Source organism: Erinaceus europaeus, chromosome 15 (genome assembly GCF_950295315.1).
Source record: "Erinaceus europaeus chromosome 15, mEriEur2.1, whole genome shotgun sequence".
In the NCBI taxonomy this organism is placed as follows: domain Eukaryota; kingdom Metazoa; phylum Chordata; class Mammalia; order Eulipotyphla; family Erinaceidae; genus Erinaceus; species Erinaceus europaeus.
This window is the reverse complement of record NC_080176.1, coordinates 95,152,402-95,172,377: the sequence shown is the minus strand read 5'-3', so window position 1 is coordinate 95,172,377 and position 19,976 is coordinate 95,152,402. Positions and strand designations below refer to the sequence as shown.

The following is a 19,976-nucleotide window of genomic DNA, read 5'->3' as shown; positions in this document are numbered from 1 at the left end:
GGCGGCCCGCAGCTCAGGAGGCCCGACCCGGGGAGGGGGCCCGGCACCTGTCCGAGCGGCGGCTCAGGGCCGCGCGGTCGCGGGCGCGGGAAGCTTCCCGAAGGCCGGGGCGCCCGGGGCCAGGCGTGCCGCGGAGGGTCGCGGTTTCTGCGGGGAGGTGCTAGGGGCGCCCGAGGCCGTCGCAGGCCTCCCAGCGGGGCCGCCTTGCCGGGGTGAGCGGGCCGGGGCGGGGAGCGGGTGGCAGCGAGCCGAGGACACGCGAGGGCGCCCGGTGGGCAGGGCGCGGGGGCGCGCGGGGCTGGGTGCGGCCCCCCAGGGCGCCGGCGTGCGGGGCGCCCCCTCACCTGCTTGCGGGCCTGTGCGGGGCGCGGACAGGGCTGCGGGGCGCACCCGCCATCGGCGCCCCCGGGAGCCCCCGGCCGGCGGGGGGCGGGGCGGGGCGGGGCGCGGGGAGGGGGCGGGGGAGGAGCCGCGGCCGCGCCGCTTCCGAACCGGAAAGTTGTTGTCGCCGAAGTGCCGCCGCGCGCACCGCGCTCGCCGCTCGGAGCTGCGGCCGTTCCCGCCGCCCCCCGCCCGCCCGCCCGCCGCCCGCCAGGGAGGCCGGAGCGAGACAAAGGCGCGGCCGGAGCGGCGGGCAGCGGGGGGGTCGGGGGCGGCCGTATAAAGCGCGGCCGCGCCAACTTCTCCGCGGCGCCGGGCTGGGATGCGAGCGGCCCCGGGCGGCCCTCGGTCCCCACCCGCCCTGCCCGGCGCCCCCGGCCCCCGGCGCCCCGCGCGAGCTTAGGCCGCGGCACCGCCCCCCATGCGCCCCGGCCGGCGCCCCCCGAGCCGCGCGCAGCATGTCCCGGCGCAAGCAGGCGAAGCCGCAGCACCTGAGGTCGGACGACGAGCTGCCGCCGCCCTCCGGGGCCCCGGAGCACGGTGAGCGCCCGCCTGGGCGGCTGGAGTGGCCGCCTGCGCCCCGGCCGCAGCCCCGCAGGGCGGCCGGCGCGGGGGTTCCAGGCGGGGAGGTTCAGGCGCGCGGGGTTCAGGCGCGGGGGTTCCAGGCGGGGAGGTTCAGGCGCGCGGGGTTCGGGCGCGGGGGTTCCAGGCGGGGAGGTTCAGGCGCGCGGGGTTCAGGCGCCCGGGGTTCAGATGCGGAGGTGCAGGCGCGGGGTCCAGGCGCCCGGGGTTCAGATGCGGAGGTGCAGGCGCGGGGTCCAGGCGCGAAGGTGCAGGCGCGCGGTCCAGGAGCGGGGTTCCATACGCGGAGGTTCAGGTGCGTGGGGTCCAGGCGCGGGGTCCAGGCGCGCAGCCCAGGAGCGGGGTTCAGACGCGAAGGTCCAGGCGCGGAGGTTCAGGAGCGCGGGGTTCAGACGCGCGGGGTTCAGGCGCGGAGATTCAGGCGCGGAGGTTCAGTTGCCGGGTGTCCGGTTGCCGGGTGTCCAGACGCGCGGGGTGTCCGGTTGCCTGGCGTCCAGGTGCGCGGGGTGTCCAGTTCTGGGTGTCCAGGCGCGGAGTCCGCGGGCCCCGTCCGGCCCTGCCTGGTCGGGCTGTATCTGCATGGGCAGGGAACCCGGGACGCTCCCGCTGTCTCTGGACGCCCGGCCCGCGCGCGGCTGGAGGGATTGGCCTGGACTTGGCGCTGCCACTGCCGCGGGAGTTTGGGGGCGCCGCGCGGCCCGGGGAGCAGCAGGGGAGCCCGCACCGCGCGACGGGGAGCGCTAGGCCAAGCGCAAAGCCTCGCATATGGTGGGGAGATTAGGACAAAGAGTCTTTTTGTCATGGAAATGGACTTGGGGGTTTTGTTTACTCCGGCTCACGGAATTTCTCACACTTGGTTTGTTTTGTATCGCTCTCAATGACTACACGATCAAGTGAATGGCTTTATTTCTGCCGAACGAGAGAGACAGTCCCCGCTTCAAAAGCGGACATCGCGCCCCGGCGAGGCGCCCACAGCCGCCCCATTGTGGGCACTGAATGGCCTCGGGCCTTCCCAGCGCGAATGAAATCATGTCACCCTACCCCGGCCTTGTCGCCGCGGTCGCACTGTCCGCAGCCACCAGGGCATATCTTAATTAACACAGTAACGGCCCGAGTGCTCTGCGATGAGCCAGGGTGGCCCGTGCTCCAGCCCGGCTCCAGGCTTCCCTGGCACCCTGTTCCCCGGCACCCTGCTTCCTCGCTCCAGGCTTCACAGCTCATAGCTTCCCAGCTCCCCACTCCCCCATCCGAGCTTTCTGCCAGCCTGCTTCCCAGTACCCATCTCCGTGCTCCCTGGCTCACTGCTGGCAGGCGTCCTGCTTCCCCGGCTCCTGGCTCTCCAGCTCCCTGGCAACCTACTTCCCTGTACCTCGCTCCCCAGGTCCTGGCTTCCCAGCTTCCGGAGACCCTGCACCCCGCTCCATGCATCCTACTCCCACCTCCCCATCCCAGGCACCCAGCTCCCCGGTACCCTGCTCCCCAGTTCCCCGATTCCTGGCTCCCGGCACCCTGCTTCCGTGCACCCCACTCTCCAGCTCTTGACTCCCCAGCTCCAGGCTCCTCGGCATGGGTTCCAGCACAGGCCGGCGGGTCCTCCAGCTGCAGGCACCACGGGCTAAGATTCCAGCGGTCCTGCCAGTTCCAGGCGGTGGCTGTGGCCCTCAGTTCCTGATGCTGTTTTGCCAGAGACGGTGCCCCAGCCCACTGACAGCCTTTCTGCAAAGTACTCAGGACGACACTTCCCTCTCAGTTAATCTCACGCCGCCCGCCGCGCCGCCATCCTCCGTCCACGGAGCAGAGCCGCAGCTGCACTGCCAGAATGCCTGTTTGCCCCTCTGTCCTGTTGGTCTGCACCAGCCACAGAGCCAGATTTTTTTTTAAAGATAAATGGCTTAGAAAACTAAATTCTCCTCACTCAAACTGGGGGGACAGTCAAGCATTTTGTTTTTGTTTTCTTTTGTTTCCCTCTCACTATCTGCGGAAGACCCAGAAGCAGAGCGGTATGAAGTTCCCCAGTTCAGTTAGTTGACCGTGTTGCAGAAACGAAGTAAGGGGTCTCTTTGTGTCTGCGGCTGTGACAGTGACAGGGCCAGGGCTGCATGCCTTGGGGGGGAGCAGTGGCCTCATGGAAAGGGGACTCTGCCGAGGGTTTGGGGTCTCACTGCCCAGAGACGACCTGCTGTGTGGCAGAAGGCGAGGAAGGAGAGGGCTGTCCGGGTCCCCTCCTGCGGGGGTCAAACAGGAGGGTATATTTAGAATCAAGAAACTAATGGCAGAATGAACAGTTACCCTTTTGTGAGAAATTAATTTAAGGATGGCTGAGACTCAACTCCCAGTAGAAACTCTCTTTTAAAATTGCAAATAATTCCCCCTGCATTTTGAAAATTCAGAAAGATGCGAAAGGCAGCCCAGGAAGTGAGCAAGCTGCTTGCCCGGTGAGGAAGCCCTTGAGTCTGGGCATTCTTGTTCTGAGGAAAATTAATTAAAACTCATGGTGGCAGAACGGCGTGGGGCCACCCAGGAGGGGCACACCGAGGGGAAGCAGCTTGGGCTCTCCCACAAAGGAAGGGGGTCTTCTTCAGGTCACCGCTCAGCAGACTCACTGTCCCCCCACCAGAGAGCAGCCTCACACCGGTCTCCTGCCGGTCCCCTGACTGGCCACCATGCATGGCCTCGGGACCTGGGAAGGTGGCTGCCATGTGAGGCCGGGCTGCAACTGTGACTCCACGGGGCAGAGGGCAGGCCCGGCCAGGATGAGCTGGGGGCCAGCCCTGCCTCTCCCCACACCGAAACGTCAGCCTTCTGGGGCCAGCCCAGCACCCTTCCTGCACCCAGGAAGGCAATAAGGAGTCTGTGCCGGGAGGAGAAAGAGAAAGAAGAATCTACACTCATTTGCTTTAAAAAAAAAAAAAACCTGTTTTTAAGTGGCCTGTTTTAGAAAGCTTGACTCCCTCGGTCCACACAAAAGCTTTCCATCTCACCTAACAGTGAAAGTTGAGTGTGGAAGGGGTGCAGGCACTTCTGAACCCCGACTTCTGCAGAGCCCGCCGTGCAGTCTGCCAGGAGAAGCAGGCCCTGGGCAGCAGTGGATACGGAGTGAGCGGGTTCTGGCCGCCCAAGGGGCCGGGCTCCCGTCAGCTGCGGCCCCCTGGAAGCCTCCGCGGCATCTCCAGTGGCACTGAGAGTGCTTTCGGGGCAGGGGTCTGCAGAGCCCCGGAGCCAGTGTTGTCGACTGAGCCGACTGTGAGCCTGGCCCAGACTTTTCTGTGAAAATCTCCTTAAAGCTAATGAGATTATGTACCATCCTCTAAGGCCCGGAATGATTTCTGAAGGTGCTTCCAACTGGGCCAGCGGTGTTTGCTAGTTTTTTATTTCCTTTTGTGGCTTCTTGACCAGGTGCCAGAATCAGCCCTGCAGGGCTGGGTCTCAGGACCACAGATGGGGGGTTCCCCTCACAGCCTGTGCTAAGTAAGCCTGGCCTGAGACACCAGGCAGGAGCCTCTGCTGAGCGGCACCTTCTGACTGTAAAGGCAGAGGATGAGGAGCATTTTTTTTTTACTGTCAGCGTCTCACTCTAGTAGGACCTATGCAGGTGTGGCAGGAAGGTGGGCTACACCGGCTGGCAAGGGGAGCAGGCGGGCAGGTGGAAAGCCAGAAGGACTCAGCAGGATGGTGCTGAAAATCCAAAGACCTCCTGGGGGTGGGATGGGCCCCCAGCCCTGGGTGGGGGTGGGGAAAGGCGCCCCGCCCCAGGTGGCCTAGCTGAGCGCCCTCTGCCCCTCGGCGGCCTGGCTCTTAATGCAATTAGCAGGAGTCTTGACCTTGGCACCGGAGCCCCTCAGAGTGTTAACTGGGTCTCTGCAGAAGTGTTTACAGCCCCCCAGGAGGGCGGCTCCTTTTGTGCTGCCTGCCGGCTGCTCGGTTAACCCTGCAGGTGCCAGGCCTGCCTGCCTGTCTCCAGGGCCCCTCACCGGACACCAAGACAAACCCCCTCCCGCCCGCCCCGTGCCCGCCCGGCCCTGTCCAGGTTCCCACAGCCTCACAGAGTGAGTTTCTTTCTGCTTGCTGGCCCCAGCGGCCCGCGGCATGGGGACATGAGAAAGACTTGACTCTGGACAGACCAGACGGCCGGCCGGCTGATGACCCAGAGGGTAGCTGCGGGCAGGGCTCAGGCCACCCCCAGGATCACCAACAGTGCTGTGTGGGGAGCGGTGACCCTCCGGCTGGCCTGGATGAGGGTTGGTCAGCTCCAGGTCCTGGCCGGCCTGTGGCCTTGCTGAGGCATGGCTTGCTGCAGGGGGCGGGGGACAGAGCTGCTATTCTTGGGACTCAGGGCAGAGGGGGGACTCAGCTGCCCCCCTGCCCACACAAGCCCCCCCCCCCAAGCCCAGCCATGAGGCAGCAGGCACTGGGGACCCGGCCACAGGTGGCCTCACTTAACCAGGCTGGGCCTGGGCCGCCCGGGAGGCCGCCATCCGTGAGGCAAGACTGCCCTCCACCGTTGGCGGCCGGCACAGCCAGGCTCCCCACACTGGGGCTCCCTGGAGCCCTCCTGTTGCTGGTGGCTCAGCCCAGATAAGCCGCCTGCCTGGGATTCCCAGCTTCAGAGGAGCTGAAGGGAAGAAAAGGGAGAAGTGCTTCTGGGCGGGGGTGGCAGGGGTGGTGGGGGCTTCCTCGAAGGGGCCCTGTGGCCTCTGGTGAAGCTGTGTTTGTGCCTCCCCCTGCACACACACACACACACACACACACACACACACACAACCACGAAGGGGTGTCTCCCTTGGGAGCAGAGAGAGCTCAGCAGGGGACAAAGGCTGTGTCCCTGTGAGGAACTTGAAGCAGAAACAGAACGCAGTCTCCTGAGGGCTGGCTGGCTCTGCGGGAACATGGCAGCCGGCCTTCTTCCCACTCCTCTGGCCTCGGCCCCCTTTGGGCCTGAGAGCGCCGGCCCTGGAGACAGTCATCCCAGGGACATGAGGGGCGTCCCATTGAGAGAGGGAGAGTCTCACACACAGTCCGTGCCCGGTGGGAAGTGGAGTCCAGTTGTGGGGCCTACCTGGAGCAGACCCGCTCAGCCCCTGTGTCCCCGTGTCCCAGACCTGTCGGGCCGTGGGCACCGTGGGCGGTCAGGCGTATGCTGGGCATAACAGGACACGCGTGGGTGGGCTGAGGCTGCCCATGCCTCCCCTGCTGAGCACCCAGCTGCTGTGGCAGCCATGGAGGTGGAAATGGCCCTGGGCTCTGGGCCCAGTCGTGGTTGAGCTGTGGTCCTGGTGGCCGGTGGCATCAACCCAGCTCCTTCTCACAGGCCGAGAATGCCCCCCCCCAGCCACACACACACACACACACACACACACACACACACGAGAGAGAGAGAGAGAGAGAGAGAGGATCAGATTATGCTTCCCGCTGTCCTCAGGCTGCTCCTTGGCTCCGGGCATAGGGGAGGCGACAGTCCCCCAGGGACTGGGCCTGGCCAGCAGCCACAGAGGGATCTGGTGGTGCGGTTCAGGCCTGTGAAAATGAAAGTCTGCCTGCCTCTCTGCGGCCACCTCTCTGCAACCTTCCCCTGTGTTCAGCACCCGGCGGCCGGCCACCGAGCTCTGGATTTGCAGCAAACTGACCAGCTGTGTTGGCATTTTGATTTTTTTTTTTTAGAAATCACATCTAACGGGAGGCTGCGGCATGTCTCTACACCTGACGTCACGCAGCTGAAGAAAGTGAGGGCCGGGCTGGGCTGCCTGCAGCCTAGTCACCATCCTGAGGGTGGTGGGGGTCCGCTCGGCCCACCTTATCCCTGCTGACCAGCTTTGGCCGCTGCTCTCTCTGCCCTAGCAGCTCGGCCTGGTCAGACGCCGCCTCGAGCTTTCTCCCCCAGGGAACCCAGTGGGAGTGCGTCTTGGCTCCTGACAGCGGGACCTCCATGAGCCCCCACGAGGCCCGTCTGAGGTGGGCGAGCTCCGGGCCAATGCTGACACGGCCCCCCACCCCTGAGCAGGGGGAGCTCACGTCGCGCTGTTCCACACACACTGGGGGGGGGGGGTGTTTCGAGACATGCTGCCCAACAAGCGACCCTGAACGGAGGCTGTGTCCTTTCACCGGCTGGCTTTCGAATATGTTTGAGGCAGAAGGCAAATAGGGGAGCAACTCTGTTTACAAAAGCCAGCAGTTCCCTTCGTGTGGTTCCTGAACACAGATAATAATGATAATATCCATTAACAATAAAGCTGGTGACAGTGCTGTTCTCAGATGATCGCTGCCTTCAGTGTTAAAGGGATATACCCTAGGTGAAGATTCATTCTGCTTCGACCAGAGTCTCCTTGTTAGCTTTAGGTAATTATCACTTCAAATTGCATGAAGCCCAGGGACCTGGCACCGGGCGCCTGGCGCTCACACGCTCTCTGCATGGCTTCTCCGGGCAGGAAGCCCTTGTCCTTTTGTGGGGTGCTAGCCGAGGGGAAGGAGATGGGGGCTCCAAGTCGAGGAATCTGGAGGTCAACCCTGAAAAGATTTTAACTCATGAAGAATTAATAGAACTGTGGGATTTTTGTCTCATCTTCAAAGCAAACAGAGACGTGTTTGGGTTGCGTGGGGCTTTGAGAGGAGTCTGGGGACAGAGGGCAGCATTCTGCATCTGACAGCCGGACTCCAGCCCGCAGGAAACCCTGGCAGACGCTCCTCTGCGCAGACACCGTGTGACAGCGAGGTGGCTGACGGTTCTGGCGCGGTGCACGCGTCAAGTGAGCCCGAGAGCTGCCTCATTTCCCAGCGTTTTCTGAGTGAATCGCCTCTCACACATTCCATAGGGAGGAGAAAGAATTTCCTGAGTGACACACCACTGAATTGTGTGAAATTTCCTAGGGCTGCACCAAGTGGGGTGCAGAGAGAGAGACACAGAGAGAGATGCACAGAGGGAGAGACGCACACAGAGAGAGGCCGAGAGAGAAGGAGAGGAGCCTGTGTGCAGCTCGTGAGATTAGCAGGACCTACTTTCTTGGGGGTTGTCTTTGAGAACGCCTCTTTACATCTTTACAAAGATTAAGCCAGGCTTTTAAAGTCATGACTTTAAAATATGGGGGAACACAGCAGCAACGCCGTTCTGTGTCCCGTGAGCTTACGGTTATTTCTCTGGTCTGACGGTGACTCCTGCCGCATTGCTTAATGGAGATGAACTTTTTTTAATGGCATTTCAGACTTTTTAAAAATACGTAGGTCTACAGAACATTACACCCCGACAAAGTAATTAAACGGAGTTCCTCTGTAAGTTGTGATCATGTTGAAAGTGCGTGACTAGAATGTGGAATCGCTCTCGTTCCTTATCAGTCATCAAGAAATTATTTACCTGGAGATTTCCACCTTTCTTCTTTTTTTTTTTTTTTCCCTTTACCCTGTTTCCTAACCTTGGCAGGTTTAAAATTAGACTTTGCATACGTGGAGCTGAGTGAAGTGCTCTGAGCGTGTATTTTGCTAATGTGCTTATCTGCGGTATAAATCAGCCGTGCCCTTGCTCGCAGCCACACTCAACCTCATTACAGACACCTATTACGTTCCTGCCTGGTACAGTAATGAGCCTGCTTGCCGGCTGATCTGCAGACCTGAATTTAGTTTAAAAGTCTGGCAGTCTTTATGGGCTGCAAGCGCTAACTTCTTTCCCCCTTCAAATGGTTCTGCCAGTTAAGAAAACGCTAGTGGAACCCTGCTGGTAATTTTTTAAAGGCGTGTATGAATTACCTGAGAATAGCGGCGTCATGGAGAGAGCGGGAGCAGCACACTGGCCTCGGGAAACTCGTCTTCCTTCCCAGTGGAGGGCTACGCACTTGTTTGGGGGGTTCTGACAGTTGAGCTTTCTCTGCTGAAGTCCGTTCTGTGCCGGCCCAGCCTCTCTAGCAACCGCAGCAGAAAGCCGCCAGGCCGCCCTCCTCCCTCCTGCCACCTGGCAGACCTGCCGATGGCTGCCACCAGTCATCTTGGGAGACGGAGACGGGGACGAGGACAGGGACTGGGACCAGGGCTGTTTTGTTTTCTGGCCCGACTCCACGCCGCCTTGGAGAGCTGGCCTGCTGCTCTGCCGGTGTCTGTCCCCAGGGGCCGGGGGGCTGTCCGTCCTTCCATAGGGTGACAGGGCCCAGCTCCTGGTCCAACATGTCCCCTGGGCCCATCCGTGCAGCCACTAGGCACGCCCTCCCGCCCAGCTCTCGAGTCCTCAGGGGCGGCCGCGGCCACTTCCCATCCCCTGGATGGTTCTTTATTTGATCAGGTGTGAATTGGAATTGTTCATTAAACAGGGTTGTTATTCGGCACAAGAGGGGCAGGGGTGGCAGGAAGTGGCTGCTTGCAGCAGTAATTAAACACGTGTAACCAATTAGAGCCCCTCCCCCCCACAGAGCCAGTGGAGCAGTGTCTGGCTCAGCTGCGGACTCAGTGGAAACAGGGCCCAGAAAGCATGTCTGTCGCCACCCTTCTCATGCTAAACATGTCAACGTAAATGAACTTTAAATATATAATTCCTGGTTTGTTAACAAGCCCCAAACTCTATTGGCGAATAACAATAACATATAATTTTGGTTCCTTTTGCCAAGAGATATTGCATCTGACAGAGGCAGTGAACGGTGCTCCACGTGACTCATCTTGGGCCCCGGACCGTCGTGAGGACTCCATCTGGGGGGACCGAAGGGGTGTCTCGGGCAGAGTCTGTCTCAAGGACAGGCCCGACAGATGGACGGGGCCCAGGAGATGGGTCAGGGGAGATGGGCAGGCCAGGAGAGATGGGGGGCAGGAGGAGACAACGCAGTCCCAGGGGAGGTGGACAGGCGAGGAGAGACAGGGACCAGGGCGCGACAGGGAGGCCCCGGGAGATAGACTGGCCAGGAGAGATGGGAGGATGACAGGAGATGCCTGTGCGTCCTTTGTTGCAGGTGGGCTGAGAGCCCGGCGGCCAGGCCCATTGCAACTTATGTGGCCGGGCCCACGCTGGGGCCTGTGGCCAGCTGGCCCCAGGGAGCGGGTGGTGGGTCGAGGCCTCCCGGTGAAGTGAAGCAGGAGAGGCCGGGTCTGCAGGCGGAGGCACATTGGAAATCAATGCCGCAGTGGACTTTCATCAAGGGCGGGACCCACAGCTGGTAGGGGCTCCTGTGACGGATGGCGCCGGCCGGATGGTTAGCTGGCCAGACAGCCAGCCCCGGGTGTCACAGTGGGGTGATTTGTACGAAATAAAAACGATCGATCCCGGCCCACAGCGCCGGCCCATTGACCCCCTGCCCTGTCTCTGCAGCAGCCCCCGGGGACGGCGCGGAGGACGGGGACAGCGGCTCGGACGGCCGGAGCGCGGCGGGCGAGGACGCCAGCGTGTGCGAGAGGTGCTGTGCTGAGTTCTTCACGTGGGCCGACCTGGTGGAGCACAAGCGCAGCTGCACCAAGAACCCTCTGGTGCTCATCGTGCACGAGGATGGGCCCCCACCGCCCGCAGACGACTTTCCCGAGCCCTCCCCGGCGGCCAGCTCCCCCAGCGAGCTTGCAGACAGCGAGGGGGGCGAGGAGACACAGGCCCAGGGCCCCGAGGGCGGGGAGCTGAGGCCGCCTGAGCGCGACCCGCTGGCCGCCAAGCCCATGGACGTGGAGGCCGCCGGGGAGCCCGCCCGGCCCGTCGGCAAGTCCCCGGGGCCCGTGGTCTCCGAGCCGGGGCCCGCGGCCGCCTACGCCATGCCCAGCACCAACGTGACGCTGGAGACGCTGCTCAGCACCAAGGTGGCCGTGGCGCAGTTCTCCCAGCAGGCCCGGGCGGCGGGGGGCGCGGGGGGCGGCCTGGGGGGGGTGGTGGCTGTGCCCATGATCCTGGAGCAGCTTCTGGCCCTGCAGCAGCAGCAGGTGCAGCAGCTGCAGCTCATCGATCAGATCCGCAGCCAGGTGGCCCTGATGAGCCGCGCGCCTCCCCGGAACCCCCCGCACCCCGGGGCCCCCGCCGGCCCGCCCGCCCGCCCGGCGCCGCCCCCGGCCCCAGGAGCGCCCCCCACGTCCCCCGGCCCGCCCAGCAGCTTCGAGGGCCAGGCCCGGCCCCCTCCCGTGCCCGGCACCCAGCCCGAACCCCCCGCCCAGGCGCCCCCACCGCCGCCCGGCGCCCCCACGCCCCCCGCCCCCCCGCCCCCACCACCCCAGAGCCCGGCGGCGGGCAGCGGCGTCATCTTCCCCAACCCGCTGGCCAGCATCGCGGCCACCGCCAGCGCCCTGGACCCGCTGGCCGCCCTGATGAAGCAGCGCAAGGGCAAGCCACCCAACGTGGGGGTGTTCGAGCCCAAGGCGGGCACCGAGGACCCCTTCTTCAAGCACAAGTGCCGCTTCTGCGCCAAGGTGTTCGGCAGCGACAGCGCCTTGCAGATCCACCTGCGCTCCCACACGGGCGAGCGCCCCTTCAAGTGCAACGTCTGTGGCAACCGCTTCTCCACCAAGGGCAACCTCAAGGTACACTTCCAGCGGCACAAGGACAAGTACCCCCACATCCAGATGAACCCCTACCCCGTGCCCGAGTACCTGGACAGCGTGCCCACCTGCTCCGGCATCCCCTACGGCATGTCACTGCCCCCTGAGAAGCCTGTCGCCACCTGGCTGGACGGCAAGCCCGTGCCGCCCGCTGCGCCCGGCCCCGTGGGGCTGCAGCTGCCCCCCACGTTGCCCACACCTGTGCCCGGCTACGCCGACTCGCCCGGCCTCACGCCCGCCTCGGGCCGCTCCCCACGGCGGCCCTCGCCCGCCTCCAGCGAGTGCCCGTCCCTGTCGCCCGGCCTCTGCGGCTCCGAGCCCGGCGTGCCCGTGAAGGCGGACTCCCCACAGCCTCAGCCGGCTCCCAGGCCGGAGCCGGGCGCCCGGGATGCAGGCATGGATGGGCAGGCGGACCCCGGGCCCGGCCCCGAGCCGCTCAAGGCCCGCTTCCCGTTCGGGGGGCTGCTGGACTCCATGCAGACGTCGGAGACCTCCAAGCTGCAGCAGCTGGTGGAGAACATCGACAAGAAGGTGGCGGACCCCAACCAGTGCATCATCTGCCGGCGCGTGCTGAGCTGCCAGAGCGCCCTCAAGATGCACTACCGCACGCACACGGGCGAGCGCCCCTTCAAGTGCAAGCTGTGCGGCCGCGCCTTCACCACCAAGGGCAACCTCAAGACGCACTTCGGGGTGCACCGCGCCAAGCCGCCCCTGCGCGTGCAGCACTCCTGCCCCATCTGCCACAAGAAGTTCACCAACGCGCTGGTGCTGCAGCAGCACATCCGCATGCACATGGGCGGCCAGCTGCCCAACTCCCCGCTGCCTGACGGCGCCCAGGACGACGCACAGGCGGCCGGCAGCCCAGATGACGAGCCGGACGACGCGTCCATGGAGGAGGACGGCGGCTCCGAGGCTCGGGAGCCGGAACCCGCCCACCCGCCCCCGGCCTTCGCCGGCCCGGCCTCGCCGCCCTCCGTCGTCTCCAGCATCGCAGCTCTGGAGCAGCAGATGAAGATGATGGACTCGGTGCTCGGCTGCCCACAGCTGGCCGCGCTCAGGGCCTCCGCTGACAACGGCGACAGCGACCGGCTCAGCCACGACTCGTCCTCGGCTGGTGGCGGCGACCTCGACAGCCGCAGCGCAGGCAGCCCGGCGTCGTCCTCGTCCTCGTCCTCCACGGGGGCCCCGTCCCCAGCGCACAGCCACGGCGACAGCCTGCCCCCCAAGTCGCCCGGCCGCGGTGGCCCCGAGGAGCCACCCGGGCCCGTGCTCAAGACGGAGCGGCCCGACAGCCCGGCTGAGAATGGGGCCCCGCTGGACCTGACAGCCGCACCCCCCTGCCGGCCGGCCGCCCCCGAGGATGCCCCGTTCGGCCTGCTGTTCCTGCGCCGGGAGCGGGGTAAGTGTGCCCCCGAGCCCTGAGCCCCCCCACACGCCAGGCCCCAGGCCTGCCACGCTGCCGGCCATGCCCACCTGACCCTCGCTCCACCCTAGGTCCCGGCCTCAGTGTCCCCGGCCTGCTGGGCAGCGCCCCGGCCCCTGCCCTGGTGAAGATGGAGGTGAACGGTCACAGCAAAGCCCTGGCGCTGGCCGAGGGGCCCCCGCTGCCCGCCACCGGCGTGCCGATGCCTGCGGGGCCTCCCGCCCTGTTGAGCCCCGGCCTGGCGCCCATGCTGACCCCCCCACCCCGCCGGACGCCCAAGCAGCACAACTGCCAGTCGTGCGGGAAGACGTTCTCGTCGGCCAGCGCCCTGCAGATCCACGAGCGCACGCACACCGGCGAGAAGCCCTTCGGCTGCACCATCTGCGGGCGTGCCTTCACCACCAAGGGCAACCTCAAGGTGGGTGCCCGGCCCCGCCCCACGTGCCTGTGTGTGTGCCTGGAGGCTGCCGCGTGCGAGTGCGGGCTGAGAGCGTTCACCTGCGAGCAGGTGTGTGAGTGAGTGAGTGTGCTGGCTGCCTTGTGGGGGGCTGCTGTGCGTCTGAGGGTGCAGCGTGTGCTCACTGTGTACGTGTGTGCTGCATGTCAACTGCATGTGTGTGGTGCGCATGTGTGTGCAGCGTGTGCTCACTGTATACGTGTGTGCTGCATGTGTGCAGCGTGTATGTGTGTGCGTGTGTGGCGTGTGCCCAGTCCTGGTGCCTGTGTGTGTGGAGTGTGTGGGCCGTGCATTCATTGCGTGTGTGTGCAGCGTTGTGTGTGCTGCGTGCATGGGTGTGCACGTGTGTGAGCCGTGTGGGGCGTGTCCAGGCCGTGTGCCGGTGCGTGTGTTTAAGTGAGAAGCCGTGTGCTGTGTTACGGCGTGTGCATGGACCGTGCGAGCTACCGTGTGCACACGTGTAGTGTTGCCCACGGAGTGTTCACACCTTGCAGTGTGGCATGTGTGTCTGGAGCCTGTGGTCCGCCCACATACGGGGGCGTTTGTGCGGCACAGGTGTGTTGACATGTGCAGTGTGCACGAGGGCTGTGTCCCCACTGGGGCTGCCTCCCTGCACCTCTGGCGACCCCACAGTTGCTACCGGCCACCTCCACCTCGGGGATGGGACAGGCGGGGGACGGTCACTTGGCGCACTGCCTGCCTGGGTGTCCATCTCTCCACTCTGCTCCATGGTGAGGGCTCCCTGCTGAGGCCCAGGCCTGCCTGGCCGTGGACCCTGCCACCCCAGCTGCCCAGGAGGAGGGTCTTGTCACCCTGTACCTGAGTGGGCCCCGTGTTCTGCCGCTGGGCTCTGGGCCATGCGGGGAGTGGGTTGGGGTGGAGGATACTCTCCCAGGGCCAGAGCAGGGAGGGGGCAGGTGCCATCATGGGCCTCAGGTCAGGATGAGCCTGGGCAGGGCGCAGGAGGGCAGCAGGGCCTGTCTGGCTCTGAGCCCCTGTCCTCCCGCCCCCCCGCCCTCGGGCCCATCCATCTCTGAGCCCCTGTCCTCCCGCCCCCCCGCCCTCGGGCCCGTCCATCTCTGAGCCCCTGTTCTCCCGCCCCCCCCCCCTGCCCTCGGGCCCGTCCATCTCTGAGCCACTATCCTCCTGCCCCCCCGCCCTTGGGCCCGTCCATCTCTGAGCCCCTGTCCTCCCGCCCCCCCTGCCCTCGGGCCCGTCCATCTCTGAGCCCCTGTCGGCCTGCCCTCCACCCCCAGGCCCATCCATCTCTGAGCCTGTTTCGTCTGTCCACAGGTGCACATGGGCACACACATGTGGAACAATGCTCCTGCACGGCGTGGCCGCCGCCTGTCCGTGGAGAACCCCATGGCCCTGCTGGGCGGTGACGCGCTCAAGTTCTCCGAGATGTTTCAGAAGGACCTGGCTGCACGTGCCATGAACGTGGACCCCGGCTTCTGGAGCCAGTACGCGGCCGCCATCACCAACGGCCTGGCCATGAAGAACAATGAGATCTCTGTCATCCAGAACGGGGGCGTCCCTCCGCTGGCCCCCAGCCTGGGCGGCAGCACCCTGGCCCCCCTGGGCTCACTGGCTGGGGCCCTGGACAAGGCACGCTCCGGGGCCAGCCCTCCCATTGCGGGGCTGGACAAGTCGGGCGCAGACCCCGGGGCCAGCCGCCCCTTCACCCGCTTTCTGGAGGACAACAAGGAGATTGGCATCAACTAGCCAGCACCCTAGCCCGGCCACCGCCCCCCAACCTGGGTTCCTGGCAGCTTGTGGCTCCACCCTGGGGCTTTGGCTGTGCAGGAGACTCACTTGGCCGTGAGTCAGAGACAGGAGCCCCAGAATGGGGAGCTCAGGCCACGGGCACGGTGCCCTTAACCCCTGGCCCCTCGAGGGGGCGGCCCCACTCCCCAGGACTCCCAGATGCTGGCTCTGTCCTGCCAACGAGAAGCTGAAGCTGTGTTCAGACTCTGTGCCTGGACGCCCGGGCCGTCTGCTCAGCTCTGGGCACTGGGTGTGGGGAGCTTGTCTGTAGTATTTATGATGTTAAGATTATGCGGGTAACAGACGAGGCAGCCCCATCTTGAAAGGAAGCTTTTGTATGCAGAATGCAGCTGGCTATGTGGGGTCTTCTTTTTTGTTTGTTTGTTTTGTTTTTGTTTTTTAAAAAAGCAAGACTTGTTTTCCGATGGATACGTGGGTCCTTTCAATACAGCCGTGAAACTCTGCTGAGAAAGATAGCATGCGTCTGTGTGCGTGTACCTGTCAGTAACAAGCCCCCCGCCCCGAAATGTCTGTAGCTGCTATGTGGACAGTGGCTCCCAAGTGTGGTCTGCAGCCCGGTACTGGGGGCCATACCGCAGACAGTCGTCACCATGATCACTCACATCCATAAGCAGTTGTGAGTGAAGCCCTCCCTTCAACAAAGCTGTATAATAAAAAGGTAATGTTTGTATAATATGGCTGCAAATTCTTAATTTATATCACTGCACTCTTAGTCTTTTGTATTAGGGAGGTTTGTGTATGATTTGGAAATCAAAAGTACAAATGTAAAGTAGTTTATAAACAGTACTTTGGCCTAAGGAAAATGAAGAGGAAAGCAAAGCAGCCGGCCCAGTTTCTTTCTGTCTTGAGGCCCAGCAGAGTCCGGAGGCCTGTCCCCAGGAAGCCCGGCAGCTAAGGTGACCTTGCCCTTCTGCAAAGCCCACAGAAGCCCCGAGCTCCCTCAGGACCCAGGATTAGACTGCGGACTGTGGCAGGTCACCCTGGGCCCTTCTCATGGCCGGAGGGGAAAGGGAGAACGTTCCACCATCGGCCAGAGTCACCTGCCCCAAACTCCCGCTGTGTGGTGAAGCACACCCCCTTCACCACGGCCTCCAGCACCCCTGAGCACTGGGGATGGGCGCTGTGGGCGCTGCCTTCACCCTCCTGGCAGACGTGGACAGCAGACCTGGATGCTGCCGCCCAGCCCCCGGAGGGAGCATGGAGACAGGACAGCTCCCCGGCACACCCACTGCGGGCCAGAGTGAGTGGGGGCCCCGAGTCTGCGGGCTCAGAACACCGTGCCTCCTGCCTCTCCTCTGGAGGGGGCGGGATGCCCCCCCCCCCCGCGGTTGAGGGTGCTTACCAGTGGCCTTTGTTGTGAATCTGGGGGGGCAGTGTTGGGCAGCATGTAGAGCCCCCCGGAGGTGTGCACACCTGTAAGAGATGAGGTGTACGGGTCTTGAGGGTCAGCAGATGGAACCCCTGTGCCCAGGGGAGCCATCTGCTTGGAGGGGGACACATTTCCATGTGGCCTGGCCTGAGGAGTCCTGGCAGAGAGGCCCACGAGTGGACTGGATGGCTCTTTCTGTCCCTTGGCACTGACTGAAGGCATGCTGTCACCTGACCTCTGGGTGGCCATCCTCGATTGTGCCGACGAAAGATGGTGGCACCTAGGGGTGGGCCGGGGTGGGCTGGGGGTGCAGTCAGGGCCAAGCCCTGTGACTGGAGACAGGTGTGTGAGCTCCTGTCTGGCCACCACAGAGACTCGAGTGCCCGCACCTGCTTGTCAGGGCTCCCCGTCCCCTCAGGCCCCACCTTCCAGCCCAGTTCATACACCCCATCCCCTCAGGCCCCCACAGTATCTACTGGACTACTGGCCCTCGGTCCTGTCCCCCTTGGTCCTGTCCACACACCTCCTCTCACTTCCACACCATCCACAGGAACAAGTGCGGGGGGGGGGGGGCTGACAGCAGGGCTGGAGGTGTTCCCAGGCACTGAGCACGCAGTGGAAGTGGCCAGCCCACCGTGAACCGAGGCCCCTGTTTACCCTGTGTGACTGTCGGCCCAGGTGCTGCACAGCCCAGGGCTTGGCCAATCTTCAGACACCAGCGTCCCCAAGGCTGGGCCACCCCTCCCTGGCTGGAGGAGGGACAGAGGGACAGAGGGCTGTGCCTTGGCGCCGCCAGGGGCCTGGACACCAGCCAGATCGTTTCAGCGCTAGGATGGGAGTCACCAGATACACGTAGCCCAGATCAGATAGGAAATTCAATTTTTTTAATGGTAAGGAAATAGCAGAGCCCCCGACATCCTGAATAATGAATGCGGATCAAAACACAGGACAAGAGGCCTCTGGTTTCATGGCGCTTGACACGGGCACCCTGGCCTCTGTGGGTGGCAGCCACTTCCGGCTTCAGAGCCAGTTCCCTGTTCCCATGCCCAGGCCTCACAAGTGCCGCAGCCCCAGGCTGCCCCCCCCCCCCGAGAGCCCCCCAGGTCACCCCCTGGCTGTACCCCCAGACCCTCAGTACTCAGACCCTCAGCTTCTCACACTTCTGTAGCCAGGAGCCAGCAGCCTCCAGGCTAATCCAGAGCCAGGCCGGAGGGGCCTGCAGGTGTTTTTCAGATGCTCACAGCCTCCCCTGCTCTGTCCCCAGGTGTCCCTGAGGCATGCCCCTGCCTGCCCCCTTGCCCTGCCATGGGCGCTTCTAGGCTGCCCCTCGGGCCCCGGCTGTGTACTGGCTTGTCCGTCTGTCTGTGGCAACTGTCACCCGCCTGCCTGTGGGTGAACTGGAGCCCGGCCCCTGGAGCATCACAGATGAGAGGAGTGCTGGGCCCTCCTTGGAGTGGACACGGCCCGCAGCGTCCAGTCCCTGTGTGGGACTGTGTTGGGTGTCACTCCTCGTCCCCTGCGGAGGACAGGGCAGCAGGGTGGCCACAGGCTTGTCCCCTCCTGGTGGGCTTCTGGCAGGTGGCCCTCTAGGGCAAAGGCGAGCTGCCTGCCCTGTGCTGAAGGCAACCTGCCCGCCAGGCGGTCCTGCCAGCTGGGGACAAGGACGGGGCACCATAGCCTGGAGGGAGAGGGAAAAAGAGAGAAGCAGGGTGTCACTCCAGCACCTGTGATGTCAGGAAGGGAACTCAGGGCTGCGTGCTTGAGAGCCCAGCACCGCATCCACTGTGTCCCCATGGTCAAGGCGTTTTTGCTGTTGTTATGCGAACGAGAGAGGTGAGAGGCTAAAGCGCCACTCAGCTCCAGCATTGGGTGGTCGCGGGTTGGACGGTAGTCCCTGGGGCTTCAGACTGAAAGTTGGGGCCCTGACAGCTGAGTGTCTGTGGCCACATGCCGGGCTCAGTGGCAGGAAGTGTCTCTCTCTCCCACCGAGAAGCCACGGCCCCGCCCTCGCCTGCTGCCCTCCTTCCTGTTCCACAGACGCCTGACACGTCAGGACGTCACACAGAGGGACGGGCACAGCCCAGGCCAAGCCCTGTGACTGGAGACAGGTGTGTGAGCTCCTGACTGGCCATCACAGAGACCCGAGTGCCTGCCACCTGCTTGTCAGGGCTCCCCGTCCCCTCAGGCCCCACCTTTCAGCCCAGCTCACACACCCTGTCCCCCCTTGGGCCCCAGGACCCCTGCCTGGCTCACACACCCCATCCCCCACAGGCCCCCACCTCCCTGGCTGACTCACACACCCCCACCCCTACTCTGGGGGCCTGGAGGGTCAGCCCATGTCCCCAGGCCTGGGAAGTCCTCTCAGAGCTCAGCCAGCAGCTCCCAGAATTCTCAGTGAGGGATAAAGTCTCAGAGCTGCTTTTTAAAAAATATTTATTTATTTATTCCCTTTTGTTGCCCTTGTTGTTTTATTGTTGTAGTTATTATTGTAGTTGTCATTGTTGGATACGACAGAGAGATGGAGAGAGGAAGGGAAGACAGAGGGGGAGAGAAAGATAGACACCTGCAAGTCAGAGCTGCTTTTAGCAAACCCTGGGTCTCCCCTCTTGGTTGTGTGCAAATGCCAGGGCCTCTGTGTTCTGGCCTGGATCACGCAGTACCTGCCAGCCCCAAGATCACCTGCTCAGGGTGGGGGAGCCCCCAGGGATAGCCCCATCCCCATGCCATCCTCTCCGGATGATGGTACAGCAAGCTGCCTATGGGCAAGGCTCAGACACACGTGTGCGCACGCGCATGTCACACACTCACTGTGAACACACCCGGCAGGCCCCGGGCAGGACAGGAGCAAGGTGCCCACATGGGGCGTGCCCACCTGCCAGATGCCCGAGCTCCAGCGAGGACTGCCCCAGCCCCAGCCCCAAGACTGACCCCTGCTCAGCCGTCCCCACCAGATTCCAGCCGTCACTGCTCAACAGCTGGGTCTGAGTCCACAGCCACATCCTGCCAAGATGGGGCCGCGGGTGGCCCAGCAGACACAGCAGCTACAGAGACAAATGGAGAGGGGAGGGGAGACAGAGCGGGAGAGAAACAGACACCTGCAGCCCTGCTCCACAGCTCATGAAACCTTGTGCTGCAGGTGGGGGTCGGGGGCTTGAACCCCGCTAATATGTGTGCTCAACTGCCCAACCCCTCTCAGGCATTGTAATGTGGTGCAGGGAAGGCACGTGGAGGATGGCAGGACCCCAGGATGGTCCCCATCCCGCAGAGTCCCCAACAGAGATGGGGGGCAGCTGTGCAGGAGGGCTGGATACTGTGATATGTGCCCAAGGTGGAGGGGTTCCCCAAAGAGGGCGTGGGGGTACAGATCTGGCCTTCTCCCCAGGTGGGTTCACCTGCCCAGGTGCACCCACTGTGCTCATGCTCAAAGCAGTGGCATCGCCTGAGCACTGCCCACACTGGAATCTGGGCGCGCACGTGCACACGCACATACACCTGGGACGCTG

General features: G+C 63.9%; 1 protein-coding gene across 1 annotated transcript; it reads left to right on the top strand.

Moving 5' to 3' along the window:
* Positions 1 to 750: 750 nt before the first annotated feature.
* SALL3 (spalt like transcription factor 3) lies at positions 751 to 15,777 on the top strand. Its single transcript, XM_060174075.1, has 4 exons — positions 751 to 921; positions 10,235 to 12,835; positions 12,931 to 13,277; positions 14,610 to 15,777. The coding sequence occupies exons 1-4, from the start codon at positions 840 to 842 to the stop codon at positions 15,039 to 15,041; spliced, it is 3,462 nt and encodes a 1,153-aa protein (XP_060030058.1). The 5' UTR covers positions 751 to 839; the 3' UTR covers positions 15,042 to 15,777.
* The last annotated feature ends 4,199 nt before the right edge of the window (positions 15,778 to 19,976 follow it).